At 47.2% G+C, this 14,021-nt stretch overlaps 1 protein-coding gene across 3 annotated transcripts in view; it reads left to right on the top strand.

Moving 5' to 3' along the window:
• The window catches only part of LOC115081610 (synaptotagmin-like protein 2), a 251,242-nt gene that overhangs the window by 160,618 nt on the left and 76,603 nt on the right, over nucleotides 1-14,021 (top strand). For all 3 annotated transcript variants that reach the window (XM_029586035.1, XM_029586034.1, XM_029586036.1), the window contains exons 2-3: nucleotides 2,988-3,490; nucleotides 4,633-4,784. In XM_029586035.1, coding sequence (XP_029441895.1) covers nucleotides 3,369-3,490; nucleotides 4,633-4,784 — 274 coding nt within the window. In that variant the 5' untranslated portion in view covers nucleotides 2,988-3,368. The remainder of the gene's footprint in view (nucleotides 1-2,987; nucleotides 3,491-4,632; nucleotides 4,785-14,021) is intronic.

Raw genomic sequence — 14,021 nt, 5'->3', positions numbered from 1 at the left:
GTGAGCACTCTCTCTCCAGCAGGACCCTGCGAGCGTCAGACATCCACTGCTCTGTCCCTGGGAGGGTGAGCACTCTCTCTCCAGCAGGACCCTGCGAGCGTCAGACATCCACTGCTCTGACCCTGGGAGGTGAGCACTCTCTCTCCAGCAGGACCCTGCGAGCGTCAGACATCCACTGCTCTGTCCCTGGGAGGGGAGCACTCTCTCTCCAGCAGGACCCTGCGAGCGTCAGACATCCACTGCTCTGTCCCTGGGAGGGGAGCACTCTCTCTCCAGCAGGACCCTGCGAGCGTCAGACATCCATTGCTCTGTCCCTGGCAGGGTGAGCACTCTCTCTCCAGCAGGACCCTGCGAGCGTCAGACATCCACTGCTCTGTCCCTGGGAGGGTGAGCACTCTCTCTCCAGCAGGACCCTGCGAGCGTCAGACATCCATTGCTCTGTCCCTGGGAGGGTGAGCACTCTCTCTCCAGCAGGACCCTGCGAGCGTCAGACATCCACTGCTCTGTCCCTGGGAGGGGAGCACTCTCTCTCCAGCAGGACCCTGCGAGCGTCAGACATCCACTGCTCTGTCCCTGGCAGGGTGAGCACTCTCTCTCCAGCAGGACCCTGCGAGCGTCAGACATCCACTGCTCTGTCCCTGGGAGGGTGAGCACTTTCTCTCCAGCAGGACCCTGCGAGCGTCAGACATCCATTGCTCTGTCCCTGGGAGGTGAGCACTCTCTCTCCAGCAGGACCCTGCGAGCGTCAGACATCCACTGCTCTGTCCCTGGGAGGGTGAGCACTCTCTCTCCAGCAGGACCCTGCGAGCGTCAGACATCCATTGCTCTGACCCTGGGAGGTGAGCACTCTCTCTCCAGCAGGACCCTGCGAGCGTCAGACATCCACTGCTCTGTCCCTGGGAGGGGAGCACTCTCTCTCCAGCAGGACCCTGCGAGCGTCAGACATCCACTGCTCTGTCCCTGGGAGGGCGAGCACTCTCTCTCCAGCAGGACCCTGCGAGCGTCAGACATCCACTGCTCTGTCCCTGGGAGGGGAGCACTCTCTCTCCAGCAGGACCCTGCGAGCGTCAGACATCCACTGCTCTGTCCCTGGCAGGGCGAGCACTCTCTCTCCAGCAGGACCCTGCGAGCGTCAGACATCCACTGCTCTGTCCCTGGGAGGGGAGCACTCTCTCTCCAGCAGGACCCTGCGAGCGTCAGACATCCACTGCTCTGTCCCTGGGAGGGGAGCACTCTCTCTCCAGCAGGACCCTGCGAGCGTCAGACATCCACTGCTCTGTCCCTGGGAGGGTGAGCACTCTCTCTCCAGCAGGACCCTGCGAGCATCAGACATCCACTGCTCTGTCCCTGCGAGGGGAGCACTCTCTCTCCAGCAGGACCCTGCGAGCGTCAGACATCCACTGCTCTGTCCCTGGGAGGGTGAGCACTCTCTCTCCAGCAGGACCCTGCGAGCATCAGACATCCACTGCTCTGTCCCTGGGAGGGGAGCACTCTCTCTCCAGCAGGACCCTGCGAGCGTCAGACATCCACTGCTCTGACCCTGGGAGGTGAGCACTCTCTCTCCAGCAGGACCCTGCGAGCGTCAGACATCCACTGCTCTGTCCCTGGCAGGGCGAGCACTCTCTCTCCAGCAGGACCCTGCGAGCGTCAGACATCCACTGCTCTGTCCCTGGGAGGGTGAGCACTCTCTCTCCAGCAGGACCCTGCGAGCGTCAGACATCCACTGCTCTGTCCCTGGGAGGGGAGCACTCTCTCTCCAGCAGGACCCTGCGAGCGTCAGACATCCACTGCTCTGTCCCTGGGAGGGTGAGCACTCTCTCTCCAGCAGGACCCTGCGAGCGTCAGACATCCACTGCTCTGTCCCTGGGAGGGCGAGCACTCTCTCTCCAGCAGGACCCTGCGAGCGTCAGACATCCACTGCTCTGTCCCTGGGAGGGGAGCACTCTCTCTCCAGCAGGACCCTGCGAGCGTCAGACATCCTGGGAGGGCGAGCACTCTCTCTCCAGCAGGACCCTGCGAGCGTCAGACATCCACTGCTCTGTCTGTGGGAGGGCGAGCACTCTCTCTCCAGCAGGACCCTGCGAGCGTCAGACATCCATTGCTCTGTCCCTGGGAGGGTGAGCACTCTCTCTCCAGCAGGACCCTGCGAGCGTCAGACATCCACTGCTCTGTCCCTGGCAGGGCGAGCACTCTCTCTCCAGCAGGACCCTGCGAGCGTCAGACATCCACTGCTCTGTCCCTGGGAGGGCGAGCACTCTCTCTCCAGCAGGACCCTGCGAGCGTCAGACATCCACTGCTCTGTCCCTGGGAGGGTGAGCACTCTCTCCAGCCTCTTATTAGCTCAAACAGCAGAACCCTGTGAGCCAAAACTTTAACCAAGACCTGCGGCTTTGTAGCTCAAAGTGCTGCCTTCAAATTGGCAATAACTTCCCTCACCCCCCCAATAATAAAATAACCACCTTTAGGAATATTGCAGAGAGTAAGACTGAATGCGTTAATTTGTGTCTTGTGCTGAGTTCGTAGCAGGAATTGCTATGGAATAATGACAGCACTGTATAATTATGTCTGCAATTTGCTTCCAGATATGTAGTCCATATGCTTTGTTGCAACAAGCCTCAGTGCAGTAGTGGCAGTTTTGATTAAAACATATTCAAAAGCTCCTCGGAGCAGTTTTAATCTTCCGAGGGACTTTCCCCTTGCCAGCATTAGCAGTTGTTAAGTGGCTCAGTTGTGGTTCACGTTTTTATAAAGCAATGCGTAGCTGCCTGCGTTCCCCCACGGGGCAGGATAAAATAGACTGCTAGCACGACTCTAGTGATAGCCTGGGAAGATACGCCAGGAGTACACAAATAAGCAGGACAGCTCCTGTTGCAATGGCTAATGCGGAACCAGAAACCGCCCCCAGTGTACACATCCAATCCCCATATGTTCTCTTTATCTAAAAAAAAAAATAAAATAATAATAATCTTGTTCATGTTTCTTTGCAGCAACACCTGCCAGACTGCCGGCCGAAGAAGAGAGCGCAAATGCTTCTGATTTGATGGTTATACGTGGATGATTTCTGATTCTGCTCATCCAAGGCACCTAAGGCCTTTCTCAACTTCGCGTCACCAACACTAGGACTCTATATGGAGAAGGTAAAGGTGCATGAGTCCCCGAGGAAATCTTCCCAGCAGTGGGATACATGAAACAGCCACCAATTCATGGCTTGAGCCGCAACGTCACGTAGCATCAGCACTTTATTTTGTTTTACAAACAGTAAGTCTGCTCTCACGTGGCTGGTTAGAGCTTCTCGTAGGCCCTTCACCACCAGAGACCCTGCCGCCTAACAAGCGGGCTAGAGATTGTTTCTCTTCAGATTCCTCGTCATGAAGACCAACATAGAAACAATGCTGGACCTCAGCTTTTTAACCAAGGAGGAATACGAGCAGCTCAGGAAGGTTTTGCAGAGGGATGCGGAACTGAAGAAAAAGGACAGTGACCGAATCAGGTAAAACAGATTTAATATATCAGATTTGAAGGGCAATGGGCCACACTATTGTTACTATTATTATTTTTTTACATTCTCACTGCTGTTGAATTCCTGATCATACGCTATATCGAAATATTGTTGATTACTGCTTCCTTAAGCCAAGAAAAGTTATTTAGCCTCCTGTGGGCTTGTCCAGATTTTAAGTAGAGAAGTGTGAAGAGCTGTAGGAATTACAGAGCTTGGGATAACCTTGGTGCAGGTCAGAGCAGCACAGCCGCGGCCCTTATCATCTCGCTTTGAGCCAGTGCTCTCCAAAGAGGGCACGAAGAAATGAGGGAGCAGGAGAAGTGCAAGGGAAGGTGCAGCCATGCTTAAGGATAGATTGATCCTCCTGAGGGTGCACACTCCATGCGCCCCCATCCGTGAAGAACTATTTCCTCAGCGAGATTCAGTAGCAGCAGAATGAAAACGTTTCTGCACGGTCAGGATGAGAGCTGCATGGAGCAGACTCCTAGCGAAGGCGGCAGCAGTAAAGTTAGTCCTGTAGTTCAAGAAAACCTGGGATTAACTCAGAGGCTCTTTAGCTGCAGAGAAGGTAAAAGTAGAGGTCAAGTAGTGTCTGCAAGATTAACGCATTTTCATACTGATTTCGTATTCGAGAATGTGCTTTAATGGGTAGATTTGGAGATTTCTCTGGCATAAGGAGCCTTGGCTTTGAGCTAGTTTTCTTTTCTTTATCCCTCACCTCACTTCTTTTGGAATAAATATTAAACTAACCAGGCCTGCCGTGCCCTAAGTCAGGGAGGAATCGGACTTTCACTATCCCTCAGTAAAAAGTGACTTTCTATGTGTACGACTCAATTTCATTGCTTATTCTTTATTTACAAATTTCCTGTTCCTCTTTTGCAGCCAAAATGGTAAACAAGATAAAAAACAAATACATAATACAAAAATAAAACTGTTTTGATAGTATTAGTATGTTAATAATGTTGAAATAGTCAGCAATGGGTATAAATGCTGTAGTATTATAATTATTCCCTCTGTAGATAAAAAAGTCAGTTCTTCTGTGCTTTCTAGCTGGAGCGTCTGTTTGACTGAGACAGACAGTTGTATTAGGGAGCGTCTGCTTAAGTGCTTATTAGACACTTTTCCTATTGCAGACGACTACAAGACTCCCTGAGGGATGAAAAGAAGAAAAAATGTGTAACTGGAGAGTGGTTTGATGACGTAAAATCCCAGCGTTTCCAGGAGGAATTACAGGGATCGGATTTGCTTCGTGCCTCCATTCGGAAGAAAAAGAACAGAACAGAAAGTAAGGCTGTGTTTCAAAGGCACTGGGGCAGATTTAGGTTTGGGGGAAAATTGCAAAGCATCTGTAACCTCTTTTTCTCAGGTCTTCTCTTGATGGGGGACACAACTCTGGGTGCTGCTGAGCCCAGGCAAAACTCAACACAGCTCCAGTCAGTTTCTCTAGTTGTTGTGGGGGAGGGGGGTTTGTGAACGATCGATCCACGGTCCTTGAGAATCAGGATACAGTCAGTCAAAGAGATGTCCTCACAGAGCAATGCATTGTTCCAATCAAATGAACGTTTACTGATGGAAAGGGGGTGAGATGGTAAAAATATCTTCTTCCAGAATTACGGTCGAATCAGAATTACAGTCCAGCAAAGCACAAAAAACCAACCAGCAGTGAAGGTTCCTGTCTCCAAGACTTCTCTAGAAACAAACATTGGATCCTTGGTTGCTTTGCAGCCCCTCGGGAATGACTCTCCTCTCCTCTCCTAGGAATGGATGCCCTCCAAAGGTTTCTGTCATGAGTTCCTCAGAAAATATTGAATATCAGTTACTTCCTCAGGGTCACTGGATAGGTAGACGCTTCCGTCTCCCCAGCTGGAGCAGGAAAGCTAACGCCCATCCCATCAGAGAGCAGGCCAGCCTCAAGCTGCCTCTCTCACCAAAATCTGCCTCCAGCTCCCCGAGAGACGCTCTTCTATCAGACTGGGAAACCCCTCCCGCGTGGGATGGGGATTATGCAAATGTACCATGCAAGGGTCCCTACTCAAGCACGTGGTTTCCTGCAGCATCTGGGAGAGCCATGACATGTGCACAAGCCAAAAAAAATGCAAAAGCAAAATCATGTGGGAAAAATTGCTATGGGTTTTTATCACGATTCATACATTTATCTCTGGAGCAAAAGGCCTGCAGTGATCAACGGACTGAGAATGGAAAACCGGCCGGAAGTCAGAAAATAGCCTCACTTTCAACCTCCATTCTGGAGAATGCGCATCTGGCAGACAAGACGGCGGCTGTGCCATTCCACGCTGGTCTACGATCCTATGAGATCAGCTTTGCAGATGTAGTGCAGAGAAATGTGCTGTACCTGGCCAAGAGAGAGATTCACAGGAGACCACATTTCTTTGTCCTACTGTGATGTGGTTAGGATAAAGATGAGAAGATAAAATGATCCACTGCCCGCTTCTCCGTCACATACCATTCCTCCCAAATGCCGGGTCGCGAGGCAGTAGAACTCAGTAGCATGTCCACAGAGTACCAGGGAATAAAAATACAACGTCCGGGTACAGCATCCAGAAAGTGAAGAGGATTCAGAGCCCATCGCTCTGGCAAGCCTCTCAGTGGCTGAAGGGTCAGATGAAGAAGCTGTAGATGGTGCAGAGGATGTACGTGAGAAGATGGCATTCCCCGCCAGAAATGATTTTCATCTGCATCCCATTTGCCACCAGAATTCTGACTGGAGAATCCGTGGTGTGCGTGGCTTGCTGTGTGGGAGAGGGAGTTATTTCGCAAGAAATGCATCAGATATACCCAGCATATGTCCTGGTTTATGAGGAGGACAAAAAGTGGTGCATTAGTTCAAGAAGTGGAGATCTGTCTACATAGAGGAATTGTGCTCTGACAAATGTTCACTTCTATGGATTTCATGTAACCCTGGTTCCTTTATAGCTAATAGCTGCATTGTTTAACATCCTTGCATAACTTACCATGATTACACACCAGAGCAATTTATTTTAATATAAAAAAAATCCAAAATAGCTTTGAAATTTACCTTGGACTGAAATGAATGACATAGTACAAGACGGAGAAGCTACTGCCCACGTTGCTGCTCTCTAGGTAGCCGAGCAGGTTAATGGTTAGAGCAGTGGGCTGCAAACCAAGGCTCGGATCCTGCTTCTGCCACAGTCACTCCTTGTGACCTTGGGCAAGTCACTTTATATCCCGTGACCTCAGATACCCCTTATGTGGTAAGCTCTTTGGGGAAGGGACTTAATCTGAAAATGTGTACACTGTCTTGAGCTAAAATTGAAAAGCTGGTCTAGAAATTCAGTGCAATTTTGCGCAAGATTTTGCTACGGCCAAAAAAGCCACAAATGAGCACCCTGACCTCATGAAGGACCTTGCATTTCATCTTAGCCCAAAACAGCTCCAAGGAGCCACCATCCGCAGAATTGGTGAAGGAACATTGCACACGACATGCAGAAGGTTATATTCCTGCAGAGAATGGGACCAGTATGATTTCCAGACAGAGTTAGATGTGGGGAACAGATAAGATTCAGATGATCAAACCAAGACTACTCAGGTTATCTCAGATGTGAGTGCAAACAATCTTTAGAGTTGTTGTTGAAAGGTTTTCCTGTTGCTTTGAGATTGTTCCTGGACTTCACCCTCTTTTGTCACTAATGTGGCGGTGTAGCATGGGCCTTTGGTATTTGCTGTTGGGTGTGAAGGATTCTTTTGCACTTCTAACTCTACTTTTCAGTAGCTCCAGAAATGGTACAGAAAGCAGCCGTGCCCCTGGTATACTCACCAGAGCTCCAGCCAAGAGAGTGACTATAGAGGAAAGTGAAACATTCTCGACTTTGCCTGGATTAGCCGAGATTAGGGAAAGAGTTCCCTTTAACCAATGAATTATTCCAATGTGGTTCATATGACCTATTCTTCTTTACTGGGTACCTTGTACGGATGCAACTTCAATAAGTACCTGGATATGGCCCAGGGTTATTCCCTCTTGTATCATCACTTAACTTATTTTCTTTGGATGGGGGATTGTTTTTAAACACATTTCTGAAGATTTTTCCTCTTTGTAAAGGAAAGCACATTGGATTACGTGCTTCTTCTCTGTTGCCCATTTTTCAGGCACTAGCACCTTTTACTGGAAATGTAATTTTTTCCTGTAGCTCCCTCCCGTATCTGTGCTCCAATGAGAGAATTGCTGCGGAGCTCCTGGAACCTAATACAGTCCAGGGCAGTTCCCAGATTCATTTTGAATGCAGAAGGAGAAAGAACCCTCTCCTAGGCCCTAAGGTTTAGGACTTTGTAAAAATCTTGAAAGAATCACCCAGTGATTGGTGTTCCAACAAAGAAATTACTTTCCTGCAAAAAACAAAACAGTCTTCAGTGCTGGCACAAGTTGATACAAAGTGTACACATCCTGGGAGATGGATAAATCCTCTGTTCACTTAACAGTGTAGCAATCACCCTTAAGATGTGCAAAGTCCCTTCCAGGAGGTAATGAAATGACTTCCCTGAGTAAATGGTCCTAGAGTGACCCTACTCCTCTGGGACAGTACAAAGGTGATGATCTGCTCTGTCCTTTTCTCAGCCTCCTTCAGTCTCTGAAGGTCACTCGCCTTCTGCACCTCCTCTCAGTGCAAGTACCTAGATGGTGCCAGTCCCCTGGCTCCTGCTCCCCAAAGTGGGTTTCTGGCATCTGAGTGGCACATGGACTCCAACACAGCTCAGTATGGTTTCAAGACCCTGTTCTGCCAAAATCCACACCAACCAAAAAAAAAAAACTAGAAAATAGAAAAGGGAACGAGGGAAATTTGGAACTGGAAGCTTTTGATTCACTTTCCAACTCTTCATCTTCCAACAGTGGGGACTATATGCCTACAAACCTGCAGATCTGGCCCAACACACAGCAGCACATCATACGGGAGATACAGAGAAAAACGGTATCATCCCACTCCATTCACCCGCTATCCATCCTAAATCTGTCCTGCTTGTGAGGCACATTGTTCCTGTTACTTATGTTTCCTTTGCCACAGGTCAACTGTCCTTCCAGGAACTAGAAACTAATAGACACTGCACACTTGACCATTTTTAAATGCTAATGAATTCATGATTAGGAGTAAAAAGGAAATTTATTCTATTTATTTATTTATTTGTTTGTTTATTTTAACTATCTCCTAGTACACATCTTCCATAAAATTTGTCCAGTGCAGATCCCTTAAAATACATTTATTTATTTATTTAACAGTTTTATATACCGAATTTCTTGTAACAGGTTACAAATCAAAACGGTTTACATAATAACAATAACAGTGCCTCAAATAGTGCAATTACATAAAACAGAGGAATACAGAACTAGGATCATGAAACTGTTGGAACAAACAAACCAGGGTGTATATATATATCGAACTATGATACACGGCTGGTAGAGAATGGTTAGGTTAAGACCATGGTATTGGCAAAGGGCCTTGCCATATATCATCCATAAGAATTCCATTAAAACAAATTTAAAACATCAATAAAACAATATTGACAATGCACGCAACCAAATGTAATATTTAAAAGTAAAAATAAGAGGTCACGTGGGGGGATGAGTTGAGGCAGACGTGAGTAGCTTCAGCTCCTGACCCCATAGCCAACGAACATCGGCGAAAACTTTCCCAGGCTACTTTTGAGGTGCTTAACAACCGGGATCCTTAAAGCACATGTCGATTGTTAATTTTATGAATCGCTCACCGGGGATTATGGCCGCCAGAGGTACCCGCAAAGAAAAGGAAAAGGTGAAAACCGCGGCGGAGAACAAAATGGCGCCGGCGGTGGGCGACGGAGATACTTCTAATTTAGGATCCGTGTCGGCAGCGGCTTTTAAGGACATTATTACGGCCGCGCTGGATGAAAAATTGGCCGGCATCTCGGACAAACTAAATGAGGTAAGAGAAGCACTTACCGAACTGGGCCCCCGACTTGAACATGCGGAGGGCCGAATTTCATCACGAGGATGACGTGATGGCCCAGGCAGGGAAACTAGACACGCAGGAAAAAGCCATGAAAGAAGTTCAAAGCAAGCTAGATGACCTAGAAAACAGAGCAAGGCGCTCAAATTTACGTTTTCTGGGGTTACCCGAAGCTGTGGATCAATCCGGCCTGGAAAACTTTTTAACAACATGGCTGCCTGAAGCGGTGGGGATACCGGAGCTGAAAGATCAGCTCATTATAGAAAGGGCCCATAGGGTAGGGGTAAGGAAAGAGACTGACCCGTGGCCCCGAATCGCAATAGCAAAAATCTTAAATTTCGCCCACTGTCAGAAATTATGGATTGCCTCTCGCAAGGCCAAAGAAATCCTTTATCAAGGGTCTAAGGTACGGATCACGCAGGATTTTTCAGCCCGAGTCACACAACAGCGACGTGCCTTTTCTCCTGTTTGTGCAAAATTGGCAGAGCACCAAATTAAATTTGCGGTATTATTCCCAGCAATATTACAAATTTGGTATGAAGGAAGCAGTAAAACTTTTGAGAATCCGGAAGCTGCCCACAAATATGTGAATACCCTATGTGAAAAAATTTAAGAGAGCGCAATACTTTGGTCCCTGAAAACGTTTGCGCAAACCTTGGTTGTATATGAACCTATGAGCCTTACGGCAGAATCACTGTTGCAAGCAAGAATTTTTGATTTTTTTTTTTAGTTTCAGTTCCATTTAATATATGTGTTCGTAGTTGGCTGTGGGGTGGGAACACTCCAGATCGTGACCTCGCGCTTTCCAGACGGAAGGTTATCCGTTTGGGGGAAGCGAATAGAGAATAGATATTATGATGGGTAAAGGGAAAGGGCTAGGGAATGGGTATATGGGAATCAGGCTGGGAAAAACACACATGAAGCTGGAATATGCCAAGGGATTCGACCGCAGAAAACGGAGAAAGTGGTCCAATGACCTGGGAGGCAGGCTAGGCTGGGAGCCTGCACCCCGCTGTAGTCAGCTTACTGGTACATACTTCACTGTGGAAATCTACCAGATATACAATGGGTAAATACCGAATTATTTCCTGGAATGTCGATGGGCTAGGTACCCCCATTAAACGAAAAAAAATCCTTCAACATCTTCAGAGGTTAAAAGTCAACATTGCCTGTTTACAGGAAACGCATCTTACTGACAAGGAAAGCAGTAAACTGCGCAGGGAATGGGTCTCGGACTGTCACTATTCTCCTGCGGTTGGCAGAAAGGGAGGGGTTGCAATATTGGTAAATAAAAACACACCCTTTCTGGTTACGAAAGAAATACAAGACCCAGAGGGGCGTTTCATTCTTATACAAGGAACTTTAGCAGGGAAACAAATGACTTTATGTAACATATACGGCCCGAATGTCCCAGATATCTCATTTTTTGCCAAACTAATCTCATTAATATTGGCTAATACACAGGGAGACCTTGTGGTTGTCGGAGATATGAATTGTGTGACTGATGTACATCTGGATAAATCTCAACTTCCAAAGGGCCCACGACCCAGTAGACTCTCGGGGGTGGGGCAGCTTTGTAAACACTTGGGCCTTGTTGACCCCTGGCGTATACTAAATCCCACTGCTAGGGAGTACACCCATGTCTCTCGCGCCCATAATACTCTCTCTCGAATAGACTATATACTGCTGGAGGAGCGTCTATTCCCTAAGGTGGAAAAAGCGGATATTGGAGCCATAGTGGTGGCAGACCATGCACCTATTTGGGTGGATTATTGGGCTTCTTCGGTGCATACTGGAAAGAAAAGGCCCTGGCGTCTTCCTGGCCACCTTGTACAAGATATAGAATTTCACAAATATTTAAATCTCAAATGGGCAGAATTCCAGGAGAATAACCAACAACATTTGAATGATCCAGCTTTATACTGGGAAACAGGAAAAGTAGTCATGCGAGGAGAGATAATCGCCTACACAGTAAAGAAAAGTAAGCAATTAAATAATAGCATAATACAGTTGGAATCTCAATTACAAAGGGCGAAAAGGCAATTAGCTGAGCTCCCCACAGCTGATAATAAAAAAACGTATTGGGCATGTGTTCATTCCTTAAATGCGCATCTTCATATGCGGGCGCAGAAATCTCTTCAAGCGTCAAACCACTATTTCTACCGATTTGGTAATAAGTCAAGTAAATTGCTGGCCAGATTGATAGCTACTAAACGGAGAAAACCTTATATTAACGGGCTGAACACCAGCGGCGGACAGTATGTGACAAAGACGGAGGATATACTTGAAACTCTACGCCAGTTCTATGAAACTCTTTACAAGGAGGACAGAGAAGGTGGTCTTCGTGAGGAAAATTCCTTCTTCTCGGATATACAGTTGCCCTCCATCATGGAATCTCAGAGGGACTTCTTGACACGGCCTATCTCATCAGGGGAAGTAGCGGGGGTGTTAAAAACTGGCAAATGTAATAAATCACCTGGACCTGATGGCTTCCCTATGGAATACTACAAGATTTTGCATACAGGAATCATCGACAAACTAGCCCTATTCTTCAACCATGCGTGGCTAGGTGATGGCTTTCCGCTTTCCTTCAATGAGGCCTTCATCACGGTCCTCCCTAAACCGGGGAAGGACCCCCTACAGGCAGCGTCCTACCGGCCGATATCACTATTGAACTTGGACTTAAAGATTTATGCGAGAATACTGGCCATACGACTGGGGGCGGTCTTACCAACCCTGATCTCACCTTTTCAAGCTGGGTTCGTGAGTGGCAGAAATGCTGGGGCTCATGTCTTTCGTTTAATTACGGCTCTAGAAACATCTCATCGGATGAAACACCAAGCGATGGCAGTGGGATTCGATTCGGAGAAAGCTTTTGATCGTGTGTCGTGGGACTATATGTTTTCTGTGATGCAGCGTTATGGCTTTCCCGACTTGGTGATCAAAGCTATCTCGATTCTCTACCGCACTCCTAGGTCCTATATTGTGGCGAATGACTCTACTTCTCAGGAAGTCCGTATTCAAAGGGGAGTCCGACAAGGCTGCCCCCTATCCCCTATTCTATATATCCTCTCATTGGATCCGCTACTGCGTAAGTTAGGCCAAACACAGGAGCTACAGGGGCAGAAGGTGGGGGGAGACACCTTTGTAGTAGCAGCCTTTGCAGACGATATGCTTATATATTTAACAAATCTGATTGTGGCGCTACCGGTGGTACTGGATATTCAATGAGCCTTTGGGAAATTTGCTGGCTTAAAGATAAATGTCGAAAAGTCCGAGGCTTTAGATGTTCTAGGCACGTTACAACACACGTGGCCTGGTCGATTCCCCCTAAAATGGGTCTCCAGTTCCCTTAAGTATTTGGGAATACACATACCTGCGAACCCTAAGGACATTTACGCCCAAAATGTGTTGCCTCTCAAGAAGAAGATGATACAGAAATTACAAACTTGGCAGACGCTTCCCCTTTCTCTATCTGGGAAAATTTTAATTTTAAAGATGATGGAAATCTCGAAATGGCTGTATTTATTTAGTATGTTACCCATATGGCTCCAAACGCAAGACATTATCGACATCCATAGAGCATTTAATAGATACTTATGGTCTGGCCAACGTGCGAGGATTCCATTGAAAGTTCTGATGAGGCCCAGGTCTGCAGGGGGACTGAATTGTCCAAATTTGAAGATCTATAATTATGCTAGTTTATTACGGCATATTCGTGACTGGACTTTCGATTCTGAAGTATGCTCGCCTATGAGACATGTCCATTGTTGGGTAGCCCCACTAACGCCGGGCGCTGTGCTACAAAGTACGTCGGTTTCAATACCATCCTTTTACAAGACAAGTATCCTTATCCATCCACTGCGCAAGATGTGGCGTCTTACCTGTAAAGTCCATCAGGTGACTCCAGAGTGCACTGTGTATCAAACAATAACAGGAAATCCTGCTTTCCGGCCAGGTATGGAGCAATCCCTTTTTCACCAATGGGCCGGTCTAGGTTTAAAATCTATAGCACAACTACTTCACTGGGAAACTGATCCAGTCTACGTTTATAGTTTTCAGGAACTTCAATCTTTATTTCAGATGCCACACGCTGATTTCTATGGTTACCTACAATTACGGCACTTTATTCATGGCTTGATGCATAGTAGTCAATCCTTTTTACGTTCCATTTGCCTTACTGCATTCCTCAAGGGTCCGTTGGGTAAAAGATAGACATGCTCGCAATACTACTCAGCTCTCATGACAGTGATCTTACCTCCAGTTTTCACCAATGCCAGTCATAAATGGAATAAAGTGTTGCCAGCTCCTATCTCACCTGATGAACTTAAAGCATGCTTTCAACGTATACCTCTAACCTGCGAGAATGTAACGTTGCGAGATAAACAATTTAAATTTTACCATCAAGCATTTTATTCTCAACAGGTGGCCTATCGTATGGGACTAATACTAGACAGTAAATGCTTAAAATGTGGAGAGGATAATCCAGATTACTATCACAGTTTTTGGTCTTGCTTCATGGTACAAGAATTGTGGATACATCTCCATCATTTGTTAAGGAAGATCTG

The sequence above is a fragment of the Rhinatrema bivittatum genome, unplaced genomic scaffold, assembly GCF_901001135.1.
Source record: "Rhinatrema bivittatum unplaced genomic scaffold, aRhiBiv1.1, whole genome shotgun sequence".
Classification (NCBI taxonomy): Eukaryota; Metazoa; Chordata; class Amphibia; order Gymnophiona; family Rhinatrematidae; genus Rhinatrema; species Rhinatrema bivittatum.
This window is presented reverse-complemented; position numbering and strand designations above follow the sequence as displayed.